Source organism: Ylistrum balloti, unplaced genomic scaffold, assembly GCF_031769215.1.
Source record: "Ylistrum balloti isolate Yb309-2 unplaced genomic scaffold, AGI_CSIRO_Ybal_v1 Utg370574, whole genome shotgun sequence".
Classification (NCBI taxonomy): Eukaryota; Metazoa; Mollusca; class Bivalvia; order Pectinida; family Pectinidae; genus Ylistrum; species Ylistrum balloti.
The window spans coordinates 543,877-565,960 of record NW_026782359.1 but is presented as its reverse complement, the minus strand read 5'-3'; the positions used below and the strand labels follow the sequence as shown (position 1 = coordinate 565,960).

At 36.7% G+C, this 22,084-nt stretch overlaps 1 protein-coding gene across 1 annotated transcript in view; it reads right to left on the bottom strand.

The window, feature by feature from the left end:
- Window positions 1-306: 306 nt before the first annotated feature.
- Window positions 307-22,084, bottom strand: part of LOC132556535 (DNA replication complex GINS protein SLD5-like) — a 37,612-nt gene continuing 15,834 nt past the window's right edge. Inside the window, exon 7 of the mRNA XM_060220948.1 lies at window positions 307-518. Coding sequence (XP_060076931.1) covers window positions 422-518 — 97 coding nt within the window. The 3' untranslated portion in view covers window positions 307-421. The remainder of the gene's footprint in view (window positions 519-22,084) is intronic.

Here is a 22,084-nt window from a genome sequence, read left to right as displayed (position 1 = left end):
CCTCCCATCAGTGTAGAGTCACTACTCCCATCAGTGTAAAATCACTACTCCCATCAGTGTAAAGTCACTGCTCCCATCAGAGTAGAGTCACTACTCCCATCAGAGTAGAGTCACTGCTCCAATCAGAGTAGAGTCACTGCTCCCATCAGAGTAGAGTCACTGCTCCCATCAGAGTAGAGTCACTGCTCCCATCAGAGTAGAGTTACTACTCCCATCAGAGTAGAGTCACTACTCCCATCAGAGTAGAGTCACTACTCCCATCAGATTAGAGTCACTCCTCCCATCAGAGTAGAGTCACTGCTCCCATCAGAGTAAAATCACTACTCTCATCAGAGTAAAGTCACTGCTCCCATCAGAGTAGAGTCACTGCTCCCATCAGAGTAGAGTCACTGCTCCCATCAGATTAGAGTCATTGCTGTTATCAGATTAGCGTCACTGCTCCAGAAGCCACCAGCGGTGATATGGGTTTATACTGCATGATGTGCTGGTCACCTTTCTGAAAGTCCACAATCTCCTCTCTGCAAAACAAAAACAAATGCAACCACTGGTCAGTGCTAGAATAACATTTACTTATCATCTTACCTAGATATCACATGGCAACCATATGTCAAGTAGATATCTACAATGTGACATGTATGTCCTGTGTCTATTTCTTTTTACAATATAATCGCAGAAATGAAAATAATGAAATGGTGATTGGGAAAAATATTATAAAATATGAAAGTTTAAAAATTATGGTCATAAAAATTGAATATTTTTTATATTTAGATTTTCTGTCATGAAATGACTGTTGGAAATGGCATGTATGCCTATGTTTTCTAGCATTAGACTAGCTAACCTCAGCCAATAATGGTCTACAACAATGCATTTTCTTTAAAAACAGGAGATAAACTAACATCACCGTCCACACCAGGTATATGGCAGTTCTTTATAGACAGGAGATAACAAACTGTCTACACCAGGTATATGGCAGTTCTTTATAGACAGGAGATAACAAACTGTCTACACCAGGTATATGGCAGTTCTTTATAGACAGGAGATAACAAACTGTCTACACCAGGTATATAGCAGTTCTTTATAGACAGGAGATAACAAACTGTCTACACCAGGTATATGGCAGTTCTTTATAGACAGGAAGAATGCCTTTCTATAGCTGGTAAATTTCTTCAAATTAAAAATGACAAGTTGAGGTAAAAAGGTAATGATTTTACATCAGGAATGCAACTGAAGTAATCTTATCAAAGGGGATTACTGTTCAGGACGAAAGATCTGCTTATACACTATCATCACACCAATGAGCCCAGGTACACTGTAAAGGACCAGACTAATTAATGTCTGATATAGCTGTCACAGAATCAATACACAGACAACTGGTTCCTCAGGAATCAAAAGGCCTAAGGGGCTTGTAATTTTTACCTGTTATGTAATAGTGTTGGCAAAACATATCTTGGGAAAATACAGCTTGAAACATTCGCAATTTTGGCATTCAATCACAGGAAATGTGATTTTGAAGATGGTAAGGGTCATCTAGCACTTTACAGCAGATATCTGAGATGATAAGACTACAGACTGCACAGTGATGGGTAATGTCATTGATCACTCCATTAATTTCTTTGGATATATTTGGTTACTTTGGTCACAGTACAATATGATCCTATTCAACAATAGCCGTTCCCAGAGTCCTTGTATGTCAATGAGGGCCTGTATCATTCACCTGGATATTTAAGTCAATAATGCAAAACTTTACATTCCATTGGAAGGAAAATGTTTTACCTTGGACCTTTAACATTTTCAAAGCTGTAACTGGACACATTATACTCATTATCATATTAAAGTTACACAAATGTAATTAGTACTGACCTTATTCAGGGTCAAGATCAGGTGACTAGGATTTGGTTTCCTAACTAAGACAGCTAGAGTATTGAAATTTCAGGCTAAATAGAGGTCAGGATCTATGGCTTATATAAGGTCTCCTGTACCGTTATAGATGGTGGTTATAAAACTGACATTGGAACAGGACAGTATCAACATTACAAACAATCCTAGACCACAACCTCAAATATCTGGATCTGGACATATTCTGGATCAAAACATATATTTTAGTCAGCTGTTCCCATAAAATGAAACAATAAAATTTCAAAATGATATGTTCAGTTACTTTGAGTTGAAATTTGTCATTTAGGTTCATCAATTTTTTAGAATGGAGAAAAAAATTTATAAGAGCATGAGGATGTTTTGTATGGATCTGTCCTGATATTCCAGTAGGTGATACAGCTATATCACACACCTCTCTGACCTTATGGTACTTAACAGGAACACAGACAATGTTAATCAGAAAAAAAAACACCTCATAGGTTATATTTAGCCTGATCTTGAACTTGAGAGTGCAGACAAACTGAACTTGACCTAAATGTGTGTGGGTAGAGAGCGAGCATGTAGTCTGTGTGTATCAGTGAGTGAACACAATCATGTGGCCTTAACGTTTGTAGGCACTTTATAATACTTTATTAACTGGTAGTTTCTCCTCCTCCCCAATAACCAATTACTGGTAGTATCTCTCCCTCCCAAATAACCAAGTACTGGTAGTATCTCCCTGTCAACAATAACCAAGTACTGGTAGTATCCCCCCTCCCAAATAACCAAGTACTGGTAGTATCTCCCTGTCAACAATAACCAAGTACTGGTATTATCTCCCCCTCCCAAATAACCAAGTACTGGTATTATCCCCCCTCCCAAATAACCAAGTACTGGTATTATCTCCCCCTCCCAAATAACCAAGTACTGGTAGTATCCCCCCTCCCAAATAACCAAGTACTGGTATTATCTCGCCCTCCCAAATAACCAATTACTGGTAGTATCCCCCTTCCCAAATAACCAAGTACTGGTAGTATCCCCCCTCCCAAATAACCAAGTACTGGTATTATCTCCCCCTCCCAAATAACCAAGTACTGGTAGTATCTCCCTGTCCCAAATAACCAAGTACTGGTAGTATCCCCCCTCCCAAATAACCAAGTACTGGTAGTATCTCCCTCTCCCCAATAACAAAATACGATATAAGATCTCCCCCTTTCTCTCCCCAACATATGACATTATATTTGTCTATTTACTCAGATACTCAATCAATACAACCAATTAACATTTTATATCATGTATCAACTTAACTGTTCAATGGTTAAATATTGATATACCAACCTGCTGTCCCATTACAGCAGTACTAAATAGCCTTTGATGTGAAACAAATATATATAGGTCTGATAGATGGGTTGTGAGCCTGATATCTAAGGGTTTGATTTTAGACAGACATATTGCATTATTTTTCAACATAATTCTCTTCAGTATCTATAAACTTTTGCCAACAATATTTATGAGCCTCAATGCGACTTTTTCACTGTAGTATATGAAGGGACATCATTCCCTAGTATTGCTACCATATCAGTATGGATATCCTTAGATGTAAAGACCTTTCTTATGCAAATATTGAATCACTGCTCTTTCAGCAATTTTGTCGATTTTGTAAAAGTCACCTGCCTTAAAGCTTCAACTAGACTTCAATGAAATATCTACATCCAAGCAGAAAAAGTGTGATTTTAAACTCTAAGCTCTATTTCCAATATTGGGCCCTACTCTTCTACATGCAAACCCTTGACTTACATAAAACTCATCACCTGAGCATATTTGAAGCAAAACGTACTCAAAATACTTTCATTGAAACAGAAAATGGATTTCAAACATAACACTTATCTATACCCTATTGGGACCTCCCCCTTAGACCTATGGAGGGTGAGACCTATTGTTCTTACAAAAATAACTCACCATCACCCAGGTGTCAGAATGTGTCAGACCAAATTGGACAAAATCTCAACATTCCTACAGAAAAAAGAGGATTTTAAAGAATTTGCTAAATTTCTTCTTTAAGGCCTCACCCCTCAAGCCCTAAGGGATCAAGAATCACCATTGATACAAAATCCGTTCCCATTACCCCACAATACTTTTGAACAAATTTAGCCGGAATACCTTCATCCAAACAGTATAAGGAATTTGAATAGATTTCTCCATTTTCCCTTTTTCCCTGTCATTTCTGTCAGAAGCAAAATTAAATTCGATCTATTGCCTCAGTCTCCTTGGGGTTCAGCCCCACCACTTGTGAATATCAAACACCCAGGACTTCCATTCTAATCAAAGTAAATGAATATGTCGTATGAAGAAATTGTAAACCTAAAAATGGTGAACTACCCTTTTGAACCAGGTGAGCTACTAACATAGTTAATTATACTGACAGTATGGATGAAACCTTTTCACTTTTTTCTTCACATGTGACTTGCTGAATATGTTGGGCCACTCAAGCTATGCTTGCTATTTATCAACTTAATGAATAAAAAAGCAGTCTATAATAAGATACCTTCATAATGACCACAGGTCAGTACTGGTCAGTGGAAGTAGTGGAAACAAGAGAGATATAGTAATTACTGTCACATGATGTAAACTGCTGGCTTACGGCGCTAAGATGTTATGGAGTCAATGAAACGTAGAATCTTCACATGTTGTGTTTGTGTGATGATGAGAAACCTCTCAGGAAGTTATCTGTATATAATCACATGTACCAAAAATACACCTAGCTGCATGTCTAATAACGTGATAATATAGGTACATTATTTCCCCCTCAACCATCCATACTATGCCTTATTGTAACACTGTAAACATCTTACAAACCTGTTTTATAATGAGACTAGATTGTTGGAGCTTATTTGAAATATAGCCACACAAATTCTGAAGACATGCACAAAGGAATCAGATTTCAATTAATTTATAAAGTTAGTATCTGATAGATATAATTGTGGAATCTGAATGAGGTCATATTACAATGAAAGTGCAGTCTGATGAATGCTTCCCTTTTGTCCATTACCAATTATCTGAAATAAAAACTAAAGATCCCTGAGGAATCATGGCACTCACTCGGGCGAGAGAAAGGCATGAATACTAATAAGGGGCTTTAGGGGTGGAGATATGCTCAGAACAAAATGTTTGTTTACACAAGGTCAAAGATAAAAGATATAGGTCACAGTGACCTTATTACGTCATGCAAATCACCTTTTGCCTAATATGTTTTAATACAGCAAGTTTGGTGATTCAACATGAATGAAAAAGTCAGACTTGCCAGAATGTACCCACTCACCATGTTTGATGTTCCTATATGAAAAAAGTGTACTAGATATGCTCTCAAGGAAATGTATACCACCAACACATAGCAAAAACAAGATGGAGGCCATGGTAGCCATCATGACAAAGCAGCATAATGAAAATCACTTAGAACTAGGGACCAAGGAGAACACATTATTATAATCTTTATGTATCACCTCTTACACTTTTGGTGAAATATCTATAACAAATTTTACCGGTCAAACCCCAATATGACCATGGTGGTTATCTTAAAAATCAAATCAATCTGGAAACATACATAAGGATGAAGGAACATGTGTACTGACAGATTACAGGAGATCCTTAAGACTGTTTCAGAGGAGTAGTGGTAACATAAATTGTTTAAGGATGATGGAACATGTGTACTGACAGATTACAGGAGATCCTTAAGACTGTTTCAGAGGAGTAGTGGTAACATAAATTGTTTAAGGATGATGGAACATGTGTACTGACAGATTACAGGAGATCCTTAAGACTGTTTCAGAGGAGTAGTGGTAACATGAGTTGTTTAAGGATGAAGGAACATGTGTACTGACAGATTACAGGAGATCCTTAAGACTGTTTCAGAGGAGTAGTGGTAACATGAGTTGTTTAAGGATGATGCAACATGAACAAAACCTGATACATCAGCCCATGTTACTCAGTAGATTTTAATTATATATTACTGCTGAAATAGTTAAGTTTATTGGTGCTTTATGTCATATTTACAGCCAGTGTCATTTGAGGACATGCCATGACTGGGCAAAGGAGAAGTCCCATACTTACAGGATACATTAACCACTAAGCCACGGTGGCCCACTGCCAAATACCAGATACGTAAGTCCCTGTATGTTGCTATCCTTATACCTTTACACAGTAAATGGGGCTTGAAGTGACCTTCACCTCTGGAATTGAGTGCTTGAGCTCAGTGGGGAAGATGGTCGGTTTGTGATTTTAAGCCCCAAGGAACTCCCTATAATCAGACAAATCCTGGAACCTGAGACTATTCAAATTAATAGCTATTGATAACAAAACAGATTAAGTGGTGAGTACAATAACAGAGACCTAGTCTGATGACTTTTGTCACAGAAATTAAAATGATACAATATATAAAATTAAAAACAGATTTCTAAAAGCATTATAAAAAGATTCAATTTGACTTGTAGCCTAGTATAAGTAAATCTGTTTCTGAATCGTCTTATCAGTGTGCTAACCTTGGAATCCTTATGTAGATGTTAGTGACCCTAGCTGTCTAACTTCTATTGTGTGAGTCAGAAAATGTGGTATCCCAACACAATACCTTTATAACAGGAGTGATATATCTACCTGTAGGCTGACCACTCTGGCTCAGGTATTTACAATGCTAGACCTTGTTTGCTTAACCAGGTGACTACAATATTTCTAAATTTCTTCCATTTTAAAATTTATTAATAAAATCCAAGATGGCCGTCTTCCACCATTTTGTTTTTCTCTTCAGTCCCAACTCAAACAGGCACAATTAGGGACCTTAAAGAACCTATACAAGAAATTTGAGAAAGATTTATATATAGAGTAGTTCTCAAGAAATAGTGATAACAAACTTTCAAAGTCAAAATCCAAGATGACTGGCTGTCAGCCATTTTGTATTTTTATCACACCCAAAATCAAATGTGCACAACGAGGGGGACAAAGGGGAACATACATGTGAAATTTAAAAAAGATCCATCCTGTACTTCTCAAGAAACAGCGAAAACAAACTTTCAAAGTCAAAATCCATGACGGCCACCTTTTGGCCATTTTGTTTTTCTGATCGGTCCCAAAATCAAATGGACACAACCAGTGACAAAGTGGAACCTACTTATGAAATTTCAGAAAGATCCATCCAGTACTTCTCAAGATATAGCAATAACAAACTTTCAAAGTTAAAATACAAGATGGCCACCTGTACTCCATTTTGTTTATTTGATCAGACCCAAAATCAAATAAGCACAACTAAGGACCAAAAGGAACCTACATTAGCAATTTGAGACAGATCCATCCAATACTCTCAAGAAATAGCAATAACAAAAACTGTTTACAAACGGATCTATGGACCATGGATGCAGAGCGATTTGAATAGCCCACACCAGATAGTGGGCTTATAAAATCAAAGTGGGTAGGGGCTCATAGACATATACACTAACCCCCTCATCGCTTTCTTTTTCCTTCTCCATGTATAAAGGGGTTCACTTATGAAGGGCTAATTTTGTACACACAAAAGTGGTCAACAATGACCTTTGACTAGGACTATCAAAATGTAATCAGGTATAGACCTTGGTAGAAGTATGATGCTAAATCTGGGATGCATGTGATATCTTGTACACAAGGTTATTACCAACACAACATAATATATATAAACTAAGAGTTATTATAAGACACTTTTTAGTTAGGAGAAACACTCATCAATCAAATCTAGACTGTAAAACACTACAAAAATGTCACTGTAATGGTAAAAGAGTTATATAAAAACATATACCAATCTATATTGTATCCTTCCCAGGGCTGCTCTGTTGATCTGTATACTCTGTCCATCAGGACATGTTTAGAAGGGTATACATATATATGTGTAAAAAGCAGGGCCAGAATTCACTGTGATCAGTACTTTCATGTTTAACCTATTAAATCTATTTGCACTCTAGCTGCTCCAGTTCTTTGAAACCTACATGTATCATTTATACAATTAACATTTCTTATAACTGAGTTGTAAGTAATGGAGTAGAGTGCAAACTAATCAATGACATGAGTACACCTACTTCACAAAGGGAGACAACTCCACAACACTATGACACTGATGTTGCTAAATGTCACCTATACAGTGAAAATACTTCCCTTTTACAATTTCCAGGTATCTATGAATACAACTGCAGCAGGAAAAATTTGGTTATGGGTGGGATCTGAACCAAGTACTTTTAACAGATACATAATTTAATGTTTTACACATAATTATGTGCTTCTGACCCTCAGTAATTCTATACCACATTCCCTGCTGTCAGTAAAAAGAAAACCAAGCTTAAGATCAATAAATATTTTGGCAAATCTTTAACATGTTTCCTTAAAAGGAACCCTACCCTTTTAAAGGGACATGCACGCATGCACACACACACACACACACACACACATATATATATATATATAAGTCAGACACAATATTGACAGGTATTTCAAATCTGAAACCTTCAGATCATGACAACTTGCTACTATGATCATGTAGCTAGCTGTCTATACACTACCACTTCTAAGCATCCTTATTTTGGGGATGTCTTGGTGATGTAATGGTTAGGCAGTTGCAAAATTTCTTGACTTTGGAATTTGGTGCTATAGATTGTGAGTTCATGTCCAATTCAGATAAATGTAGGAGTCAAAAATTGTCTTCCTTCATCAGTTGTGTAACAATGGTCCAAATAATATATATATATATCTATACCTAACCTCAAGCATATAGTGTGTGATGGAGATATGGCAATATTTGTTTAAAAGGACCTGGCTTGTTTAAAGGATATCCTCCATAACTTAATCTGCTAGTCTGATATAGTGCAGTAAAGAAATGGTCTGTTTGTTAAACACCTCATTGATAGGTAAGACAAATGAGTAAACACTGCCTGTGACAGCTGAACAAAAACTAAGGAGTCAAGGACAGTCAGTCGCCTTATCAGTAATAAACAAAACCAGCATATATTTACTGGCATGGCCTTGGACTAACTTGTACAAAATCCAAACAACTGTGATAAAGGGGATGATGATTATATAGATTTAATACACCCAAGTTGAAGTGTACTTTTGAAATGTCTCCTTACAGGTGATACATGTATAGATCAGGGACAGCGAAGTCTAGTATCCTGTATACAATTGTAAGGTGCCCTGTATAAAATATAGATGTCTGGTGCCTTTTACTTCAAGGTGTCCTCTACAAAGAGGTGTAGTGTCCTGCACAGAAATTGAGGTCTCCTGTTTTAACATTGAGATCTCTGGCGCCCTGTACATATAGGTCTTATGTCCTGTATGTAAAGGTCAGGTGTCCTGTACAAAGAGGTCTGGTGCCCTGTACATACAGACCAGGTGTCCTGTACATAGAGGTCTGGTGTCCTGTACACAGAGGTCTGATGTCCTATACATAGAGGTCTGGTTTCCTTTACATACAGGTCTGGTGCCTTGTACATAGAGACCTGGTGTCCTGTACATAGAGGTCTGGTGCCCTGTACATACAGGTCTGCTGTCCTGTACACAGAGGTCTGATGGTCTTGTACATAGATGTCTGGTGCCCTATACAGACAGGTCTGCTGTCCTGTACACAGAGGTCTGATGTCTTGTACATAGAGGTTTGATGTCTTGTACATAGAGGTCTGGTACCCTATACATACAGGTCTGCTGTCCTGTAAATAAAGGATTTGGTTTCCTGTACATAGATAAGGTTTCCTTAACACTGGATTAGTGAGCTACCCATGATTGGAAACATTCATAAAATTGAAAAGGGTCCAACCTAATAATAGTATAGCAATCTACCTACTTTTTCTAAGTTAAGATTTTGAAGACAGTAAGCATTTTGTATATAAATTTAAGTATCAACAGATTAAAAGATGCTGTACAAAAATGAATAAGTAATTATATCTTCTTTCCATAGAAGAAGAAGAAACATCAGCTCTGACGTTATACCATGGGTGGTTAAAACAAAAATGGGATATAAAATGGTAATAAAGGCAAATTTCGTGATAGAAATTGTAACATTTAAAAGTCGCAGTTGATACCTAAACTGGAAGATACAAGCAATTCAGATCTTATTGAATCTTTCTTTCCACCGAGATTTCCAGAACAAGGATAAAAGGAATTAAACTTGAGAAACATAAGATAACCAATCAGCTGACTAGCGGCTATTTATGTTGTGGGAGAGGTCATTTCAACTGATTACAATACAAATTGATTATTAAGCTCTAAGGAAAGATCACAAAAGAAAGGGTTTCCTTAACACTGGGTCCTATGAACAGATCACAACAGACAGGGTTTCCTTAACAATGGACCCTATAAATAGATCACAACAGACGGGGTTTCCTTAACAATGGACCCTATAAATAGATCACAACAGACAGGGTTTCCTTAACTATGGACCCTATAAATAGATCACAACAGACAGGGTTTCCTTAACTATGGACCCTATAAATAGATCACAACAGACGGGGTTTCCTTAACAATGGACACTATAAATAGATTACATTAGACAAGGTTTCATTAACACTGGACCTGATAAATAGATCACAATAGACAGGATTTTCTTAACATTGGGATCCATAAAAAGATAACAAAAGACAGGGTTTCATTGACACAGGATCCTATCAACTGATCACAATAGACAGGGTTTCCTTAAAAATGGACCCTATAAATACATTGTAGATCACAATAGACAGGGTTTCATTGACACAGGATGCTATAAATAGACAACAGACAGGGTTTAGTTAAGTCTGGACCAGTTAAACAGATCACAATAGACGGGGTTCAGCTAAGTCTGGACCATTTAAATAGACCAAAATAGACAGGGTTTAGTTATGTCTGGACCCTTTAAACAGACCACAATAGACAGGGTTTAGTTATGTCTGGACCCTTTAAATAGACCACAATAGACAGGGTTTAGTTAAGTCTGGACCCTTTAAACAGACCACAATAGACAGGGTTTAGTTAAGTCTGGACCCTTTAAATAGACCACAATAGACAGGATTTTGTTAACTGGACCTTAAGCATAGATCCTGATACACATGTTGTTTTTCCTTGCTGCCAATGACATACAGAAAGGCAGACAGATGCAATACCCAGATATTACTGATAATAAATTACTACTCTGTGCTCTCATGAAAACCTCTGTAATTTGCATGTTTCAGTTAGTATTGATATAAATTACAAAACACAATGTACATGTCAAGAGACTCTCTGATACAATCCATCAGTCTGGTAGTGTGACAACTTTAGATCCACAGTGTAAGACTTTCTAGATGTTATGGTAGTCAAAGACAATCTCATTAGTGAAGAAAAGACTGCAAAATTAATGTTGAAAGTAGAGATTATATCTACAAGTAAATAAATATGTCTCGAATATCATAATGATTGCAGCCTTATAATTAACAAAGAATTCACAATCAACCTCTGATTCTAACAAACTTCTTCAGATCTGTGTGTGATAAATCAATTTTACTGACTGGAATTTGTTCAAAGGCTCATTACTGTAACAGGTGTGAATATTTAGGCCCTGTGTGCAGAATATCAATCATAAGAACAGAAAACTTTATGGCTGAATAATGTATATTTATCACTAAAGTAGAATCTACTGTCGCTTGATAATTGGTTTTCATCAGTATATTAGCAGTTAATCAGCATGTTTACCTATCATTTACTGATAGACTAACACATTGTAAGACTGTGGCTTGTCTTTGAATCACACATCAAACTTTCCTTGTCTGACTTGTTTACAGAAAGTGTCAACATGTCATTTGAGAAGGTAACAAAAGCTACCATGGAACAGCCACGCATAGAGACATTTATACAGGTTACAGACATGCAGTCCCCACGAGACTATCATGGGAGGGATCATGGCAAGGCCATCGTTGTGCGGTTATTGGGCTCGCCACCTGTCCCTAATAATATCAGAATCCTTATAATATCCTGTTAGCTAATTATGTATGCATGGTACATTTTCAAAATAAAACCTACTATTTATTTGAGTAACTTTGTTTATGCAGCTCCATTCAGCCAAAAGCTTCACTCCTTAGAATGAAGTTGATTATTAATGTTTTTTATAATATTTATTTCCTATAATTGCACAATGCAGCAATTGGAACGAATGTGTAGCATAGAATAGAGAAAATGAAAACTGCTATTTAAACATGGAAAGGAGAATTTTAATGTGATTGCAACTTATTATTATACAATGGTGACCTAATAAACTACTTTAACCTTCAACCCTTCCAAAGGGACAATGTGAGACCCTGGGATCATGAAATTTACAATTTTGGTAAGGCCCTTCTAGACTCTGCCACCCATGTAGAGTGTTTGATTTTACCACAAATGGGTATTGAGAAGACGATATTTGAAATTTCAGTCAATTTTGGCTCCGCCCATCACCACATGGCGGCCAAGGTAAACTTATTTAAATAATCTCTGTAGTCAGCTATTGGATATTTATTATACCATCATCCTAAGACTTAAGGTTCACTAGAAGAAAATGTTTAAAAAAAATTAGGTTAGGTTGGATTGGATTGGGGACCATATAATTTACATTTAAGGTATAAAATGTCACTGAAATCTGTCTGGGGTTTTTCCTGTCGCCCAAACAAACTACTGGCCACACCATATACCATATGGTGTTGTTCATTGTCTCCTTTCATACAGGTTGTCAATCATTTGAACAATAAACAAAATTAACCTTTCACACAAAGTCAGGTCAAGGTGTTAAGAACAATGTAGAACCTCTGTAGTCAGCCATTGGATATTGATTATACCATCATCCTAAGACTTAGGGTTCACTAGAAGAAATTGTTAAAAAAAAAATAATAATTAAGGACTTGTGACAGCGTAAAAAAAATTTCCTTTACCGGTCATAAGGAGAAAAACAACACAACAAAGAAAAAATTATCCTTATTAAAAAAAAAAAAAAAGAAAGAAAGAAGTCAAAAATGTTTCTAGGATTATTTGATACATGTCTAGAAAAAGTACACACTAGGCTAAAAAGTAATGCCAAAGTTATGCATACTTCTCATATGGAATACAAACATCCAAAAAACCATGAATATTGGCATATCTCCAAAGTTTATACAACATGCACAACCAGTGTTGGTGGCCATCCATTGCCTTGTGTATATGTAAACTGATTAATGCTAGTTGAAATAAAATGCTAAGTACAGGTATCATACATTAAAGGTAGCTGTTTAGTACTGCCAAAACAGAAGATTATGAAAGTCTAAAAATATTACAATCTGATATGATTAAGTTGACCGTTCTTCTTTCGGTCTTAAAAGATCTACAGGTACAATGTAGAGTATTATGTGTTAAAGGGTGCAAAGTTAAATTATATCTGAATACCTAAAAAACACTCTCAAGGTTGCTATTAATATGTCCAACTTTCAATTATTCTTGCAACATCTTGCAAAAGTGATTCAGATATGTCAATTTTTTGCACAAGATATTCAATTTTCCTCAGCTTTCTGGCCACTGCTTTCTCGATGGTCAGTTAGCACAGTGGTAACACATTCTCCTTTTACCTAGATATCCTTGTTCCTCCTGGGTACTCTGGTTTCCTCCCATTTAAGCAGAGCAGTTTAAATAAGCTTGGGACTACATTAAAATTTTCTTAATCCTATGCCCATGCCTACTGACAAAACTGTTAATATCTATAGTTATAGAAGTGCTGTTTAGCAGAACTACCTACAACTACTACTTCAATGCTCTACAAAATATCCATATCATATGACACAATAACAGTGTCTAGGTCAGACTTTTTGTATTATCATTACAGGATAAATTTGATGTTGTATTTGACCATCAGCTGAAGTGTAAATAAACCCTGTATTTTGGGTGTGTCACAGAGAATTATTACACTTGGTAATTCTATAATTATAAATTTCATCACTGAAACTCAACTTAAAAAATACAACATTATTATAAGGTACTGTAGGATTACGACTCAAGGAAATCATGTAGAATGGAATCTATCAAATATATATTCATATATAAAACCAAAGACAATCAAGAGGAAAAGGGATTTCAATGGCATGAATAACACTTTGCATATTCAACATGTAGCTGGTGTGTCAGGAACCCTATTCATAGATTACTGCAATAAATAAACACTTTACCTCAAGGTCAAGGAAGGAAAGCGAGTGCACAAACATGTACCGCTATAATCTGTGACATTCGTATAGATAGCGCAGGCAAATGGCCAGATCCTTGATACTGCCAATATTACACTATATTTAATACTGCCAGCAACACAGCTATTGCTGAAGGTCAACACAGTCAAACATGAATTTAACTTATAATTAATTTCAATACATAATCAAGAATAGTAGCAATTGATTGATGGGTCTACTGTTTATATAGGACTTTATTGGACAGACTAATACCAAGGATATAGACAGTGTGTGGATCACAGGACCCTCATAGATTTTCTAATCTGACACTTGTAACCTTGAAGTTTCAAGGTTTTATTCAATCACTCTGACACACATGTGTAACAAGAGGTCACATACATATAGTTAACATGATAACTTCAATGTCAGAGTTATATAAAGTACAGGTTCTATCTCGGCGAGGAATACCTAACCATCTTCCTGTTTCTACAGATAAATGCTTATTTGAATGTCAGAGTTACATAAAGTACAGGTTCTATCTTGACGAGGAATACCTAACCATCTTCCTGTTTCTACAGATAAATGCTTATTTGAATGTCAGAGTTATATAAAGTACAGGTTCTATCTTGACGAGGAATACCTAACCATCTTCCTGTTTCTACAGATAAATGCTTATTTGAATGTCAGAGTTATATAAAGTACAGGTTCTATCTTGACGAGGAATACCTAACCATCTTCCTGTTTCTACAGATAAATGCTTATTTGAATGTCAGAGTTATATAAAGTACAGGTTCTATCTTGACGAGGAATACCTAACCATCTTCCTGTTTCTACAGATAAATGCTTATTTGAATGTCAGAGTTATATAAAGTACAGGTTCTATCTTGACGAGGAATACCTAACCATCTTCCTGTTTCTACAGGTAAATGCTTATTTGAAGTATCAAACTTCCTATCTTTAGTATCAACCTTAATCATATATTTTTCTTGTTCAAATTTTGCCCTTTAGAAAAGTTAAGAAAATCATAGAATAATTTCTGTATATATTGATCCTTGAGTCTATCTTTTACCAATGTTTTAATTTCATCTTTAGAAAAGGATAGTACCTGACATAATTAAGTTTCGAATATAATTTCTTTAACACTTGTGAGCCATTTAAATGACATGGTTCCATTTTCTTATAACATGTATATTGATTTATAGATAGTACTTGATAACTTCTAAGCAGTAATCAACTGATGCCAGAATACTATTATTTAATTTCAATGTCTAGTGGGTATCTTCCCAGTTTACCATAAACAAATTAGCTGTGCTTTTTAAGTATATTTTTACAAAACTGCACAAGGATTTTTTAATAGAATATTTATATTTTCAAACCCCTATACTTTTGATGAATACAGGAGAACTGGTATGATTAATGAATCAAATATTTTCAATTATAAATCAACTGGTAGTGATATGTTTTTTAATTTCTTAAAGACTGCAAAAACTGATTTCTGTGCTTGTTCAGCAATTTTTTTCGTTACTTTAAAAAGCTACAGTTGAAGTTAGATAAAATACCTAGATAGGTACACCCTTCAAGTATATCTAATTCTATGTTACATAATGTAAAATGGGGAGTTCTTGTACATTTCCTTTTTAAGAAAATGACAACTTCAGTTTTCCTTGAGTTAATAATGAACTTCCATGTATTACAATGCTGTTCAAATTCATCTGGTGCTAATTGTTAAACATCTGGTATTTCTGATACCAGAATGGTATCATCAGCATACAAGATAATGAATGGTTTAAGATACATTCTAATCTCATCAATACAAAGTTTGTCTATTGTTTCAAGACAACTTACATTTTTTTCATCTAGACATATTTTTAAATCATTTAAAAAAAATTGCAAATACATGTTGATAAAATTTCCCCTGTTTTACCCCGTTCTCACAATCAAACAAATCAGATTGTTCACATACATTTTTAACATATGATTTGGTATTATCATATAACTTAAAAATAACTCCCAGTAATTTTGCTTTTTTGAAGCTTTTTCCACAGACCGACTCTCAACAGAGAACCGAACGCCTTAGCAATGCCTTGAAAGAAGGTGAAGATCACATGATATTAAAGTGATAACTCTTTATCCCAGGTGTCTACAGGTGTCTACTGGTGTCTACAGGTGTCTACTGAGCAAATATGACCCTTGTGTTTGGGACTTGAGACAAAGTCTGAAGGCCACTAAACATTAAAGTGATAGCTCTTTATCCCAGGTGTCTACAGGTGTCTACTGGTGTCTACAGGTGTCTACTGAGCAAATATAACCATTGTGTTTGGGACTTGAGACAAAGTCTGAAGGCCACAAAACATTAAAGTGATAGCTCTTTATCCCAGGTGTCTATGGTGTCTACAGGTGTCTACTGGTGTCTACTGAGCAAATATAACCCTTGTGTTTGGGACTTGAGACAAAGTCTGAAGGCCACAAAACATTAAAGTGATAGCTCTTTATCCCAGGTGTCTATGGTGTCTACAGGTGTCTACTGGTGTCTACAGGTGTCTACTGAGCAAATATAACCCTTGTATTTGGGACTTGAGACAAAGTCTGAAGGCCACAAAACATTAAAGTGATAGCTCTTTATCCCAGGTGTCTATGGTGTCTACTGGTGTCTAATGGTGTCTACAGGTGTCTACTGAGCAAATATGACCCTTGTGTTTGGGACTTGAGACAAAGTCTGAAGGCCACAAAACATTAAAGTGATAGCTCTTTATCCCAGGTGTCTATGGTGTCCACTGGTGTCTAATGGTGTCTACAGATGTCTACTGAGCAAATATGACCCTTGTGTTTGGGACTTGAGACAAAGTCTGAAGGCCACTAAACATTAAAGTGATAGCTCTTTATCCCAGGTGTCTATGGTGTCTACTGGTGTCTACAGGTATCTACTGAGCAAATATGACCATTGTGTTTGGGACTTGAGACAAAGTCTGAAGGCCACAAAACATTAAAGTAATAGCTCTTTATCCCAGGTGTCTATGGTGTCTACTGGTGTCTACAGGTATCTACTGAGCAAATATAACCCTTGTGTTTGGGACTTGAGACAAAGTCTGAAGGCCACAAAACATTAAAGTGATAGCTCTTTATCCCAGGTGTCTATGGTGTCCACTGGTGTCTAATGGTGTCTACAGGTGTCTACTGAGCAAATATGACCCTTGTGTTTGGGACTTGAGACAAAGTCTGAAGGCCACAAAACATTAAAGTGATAGCTCTTTATCCCAGGTTTCTACAGGTGTCTACTGGGCAAATATGACCCTTGTGTTTGGGACTTGAGACAAAGTCTGAAGGCCACAAAACATTAAAGTGATAGCTCTTTATCCCAGGTGTCTATGGTGTCTACTGGTGTCTACAGGTATCTACTGAGCAAATATGACCCTTGTGTTTGGGACTTGAGACAAAGTCTGAAAGCCACAAAATATTAAAGTAATAGCTCTTTATCCCAGGTTTCTACAGGTGTCTACTGGGCAAATATGACCCTTGTGTTTGGGACTTGCGACAAAGTAATTTAGAGATGTTAATCAAGGTATTTGTCCGTAACATCTTAAAGAAAGGTCATGGTCACTTGCTTTTTAGTCTATGACACGTTCCTTAATAGTATAATCATCACATATTACTACAAGCCATCTTGTTCTTAAAGGAGAACATGACAGATTTCAACAAGTATCATACAAATGATGGTCTATTTATGTGTGAAAGGTTAATGGTTACAGAATATGTTTTTATTACAAAGTTACAACAGTAGTGCACTAATAGAATATAAACAAAATCTCCATTTTTATCAGAGCTATGACTGTAATCAATACCAGAATATAAAAATCTCTGTTTTTATTACCAAGTTACAGTGATAGTCAATGACAGAACTGATATTACTGTGATGTAAAGAAGAATATAAAAGTTGTTTTGTTTACTATTGGAACTTCTCAACCTTGACCTTGACTGATAGGTACTTGTTGTTGACTATAAACCACCTTCTAACTATGGCAAGCCATTAGTATTGATACCATATCATCAAAGATCTGATATCCTATGCCTGAGTTTAGCTTCAGGCCTCCAACATACAAACACTGCCTAATCCTTATTGGTATCACATGTATTATCTACTATTAAATACAATCAACTATTTTACCTTCTTAGGTACCATATGTACAAAGTTCTTCAATATCAGTTAGCTTGCTATAGTACTATAAAACTGATATGTGATTATGGTAAGGTCTACGTGACATCTGAAGGTCAGCCCAGGTCATGTTTACAGTTTTCAGTATAAAAAACAACACATATCAGGGTGACCTGACTTGATGAATATTGGAAACAAGTAGCAGGTCACATTCCACTGACAGTACCGTGATCATAATAACATAATAGATTCCAGGCTAGACAATAACAACTGCCTTTGGTACATAAATAGTCCTGACACAATCTCTACACCAGAACAGTGAACTTTTTGTACTGTGGATCTCTTTGCCTAACCTGACCTCTTAGCACTAACACCAGGGCAGAGATTCAACAGGAAAGGAAACCATACATAAACAAGTCTATAGATAGTGATTCAAGCCTATACACATCACAGACTGTTTGTTCAAATAATGTCAGGAAAACATTGTCAGTGACCCACTAGGGGCATTAAAATGTAAATTACATTAATAAAGAATGCATTCGTCAACACAGGTATGATAATTGACTATTCATTTATGCTGCTAGTCTTGTAAACGTTACTTTATATTCTAGTATGACTTTCATGTGTACTATCATTATGGGGAACATTCAGACAAAAAATACTAGAGTTATTCTTCTCAATCTCAATATTCACTGAAACAACTGAGGAATACTTTGGTCCAACAGATTCAAGAAATGTATTTATCTAATGGTGCAGTTTAAATTGTATAATTTTTAAAACAAACAGATATTTGGTAACAAGTCATTCTAACATTAAAGCTGTACAATGTTAACATTTCAGAATTCAACTGCTAAATAAAGAAAAGAGTTATAGTAATCTTTAACAGTTGTTCTGATTTATGTGATGTTGACCTCTAGAAGTATTGATGGGAGACTCATCCTCCAGAAGTACTGATGGGAGACTCATCCTCCAGAAGTACTGATGGGAGACTCGTCCTCCAGAAGTACTGATGGGAGACCCGTCCTCCAGAAGTACTGATGGGAGACCCATCCTCCAGAAGTAGTGATGGGAGACTCATCCTCCAGAAGTACTGATGGGAGACTCATCCTCCAGAAGTACTGATGGGAGACTCGTCCTCCAGAAGTACTGATGGGAGACCCGTCCTCCAGAAGTACTGATGGGAGACCCATTCTCCAGAAGTACTGATGGGAGACCCATCCTCCAGAAGTAGTGATGGGAGACCCATCCTCCAGAAGTACTGATGGGAAGTAGTGATGGGAGCCCATCCTCCAGAAGTAGTGATGGGAGACTCATCCTCCAGAAGTAGTGATGGGAGACTCATCCTCCAGAAGTACTGATGGGAGACCCATCCTCCAGAAGTACTGATGGGAGACCCATCCTCCAGAAGTACTGATGGGAGACTCATCCTCCAGAAGTACTGATGGGAGACTCATCCTCCAGAAGTACTGATGGGAGACTCGTCCTCCAGAAGTACTGATGGGAGACCCGTCCTCCAGAAGTACTGATGGGAGACCCATTCTCCAGAAGTACTGATGGGAGACCCATCCTCCAGAAGTAGTGATGGTCGACCCATCCTCCAGAAGTACTGATGGGAGACCCATCCTCCAGAAGTAGTGATGGGAGACTCATCCTCCAGAAGTAGTGATGGGAGACTCATCCTCCAGAAGTACTGATGGGAGACTCATCCTCCAGAAGTACTGATGGGAGACCCATCCTCCAGAAGTACTGATGGGAGACTCGTCCTCCAGAAGTACTGATGGGAGACCCATCCTCCAGAAGTACTGATGGGAGACTCATCCTCCAGAAGTACTGATGGGAGACTCGAAGTACTGATGGGAGACCCGTCCTCCAGAAGTACTGATGGGAGACTCATCCTCCAGAAGTACTGATGGGAGACTCATCCTCCAGAAGTACTGATGGGAGACTCATCCTTCAGAATTACCTAGACAACTTATCACCTGGAAGTGTTGATGGGCGACTAAATAACTCATCATTTCTGTGTTATGAATATGCGCTTTGATAATAGGCTTAAATTTTGTCATTTTACTTAGTTTCATGTGAAATGAAGACAAATATAGGATTTTGTTCATTACGTAACTTTTGTGAGTATTCACAAAAAGAGCCAATCGGCACAAAGATTCAATATCTAGATTGGTGATACTCAGTCTATATGGTTTCTGATGTACAAATACAGGGATTGTAATATACTGGGTGTTATTACACTGATAACAGAGTAGTTATGTGATGGATGTAATAACACTGATAACAGGGTAGTTATGTGATGGGTGTTATTACACTGATAACACGGTAGTATGTGATAGATGTAATTACACTGATAACAGGGTAGTTATGTGATGGATGTATTTACACTGATAACAGTAGTTATGTGATGGGTGTTATTACACTGATAACAGGGTAGTTATGTGATGGGTGTTATTACACTGGTAACAGGGTAGTATGTGATGGGTGTTATTACACTGATAACAGTAGTTATGTGATGGGTGTTATTACACTGATAACATGGTAGTATGTGATGGGTGTTATTACACAGATAACAGGGTAGTTATGTAATGAGTGTTATTACTCTGATAACAGAGCAGTTATGTGATGGGTGTTATTACACCGATAACAGAGTAGTTATGTAATGGGTGTTATAACACTGATAACAGGTGTTAAAACACTGATAACAGAGTAGTTATGTGATGGGTGTTATTACACTGATAACAGAGTAGTTATGTGATGGGTGTTATTACACTGGTAACAGGGTAGTTATGTAATGGGTGTTATTACACTGATAACAGAGTAGTTATGTGATGGGTGTTATTACACTGGTAACAAGGTAGAATGTGATGGGTGTTATTACACTGATAACAGGGTAGTTATTTGATGGGTGTTATTACACTGGTAACAGGGTAGTATGTGATGGGTGTTATTACACTGATAACAGGGTAGTTATGTGATGGGTGTTATTACACTGATAACATGGTAGTATGTGATGGGTGTTATTACACTGATAACACGGTAGTATGTGATGGGTGTTATTACACTGATAACAGAGTAGAATGTGATGTGTGTTATTACACTGATAACAGGGTAGTTATGTGATGGGTGTTATTACACTGATAACAAGAGTAGAATGTGATGGGTGTTATTACACTGATAACAGGGTAGTTATGTAATGGGTGTTATAACACTGATAACAGGTGATAAAACACTGATAACAGGGTAGTTATATGATGGGTGTTATTACACAGATAACAGGGTAGTTATGTAATGGGTGTTATTACACAGATAAAAGGGTAATTATGTAATGAGTGTTATTACTCTGATAACAGAGTAGTTATGTGATGGGTGTTATTACACCGATAACAGAGTAGTTATGTAATGGGTGTTATAACACTGATAACAGGTGTTAAAACACTGATAACAGGGTAGTTATGTGATGGGTGTTATTACACAGATAACAGGGTAGTTATGTAATGGGTGTTATTACACAGATAACAGGGTAATTATGTAATGAGTGTTATTACTCTGATAACAGAGTAGTTATGTGATGGGTGTTATTACACCGATAACAGAGTAGTTATGTAATGGGTGTTATAACACTGATAACAGGTGTTAAAACACTGATAACACAGTAGTTATGTGATGGGTGTTATTACACTGGTAACAGGGTAGAATGTGATGGGTGTTATTACACTGATAACAGGGTAGTTATGGGATAGGTGTTATTACACTGATAACAGGGTAGTTATGTAATGGGTGTTATTACACTGATAACAGGATAGTTATGTGATGAATGTTATTACTCTGATAACAGTAGTTATGTGATGGGTGTAATTACACTGATAACAGAGTAGTTATGTAATGGGTGTTATTACACAGATAACAGGGT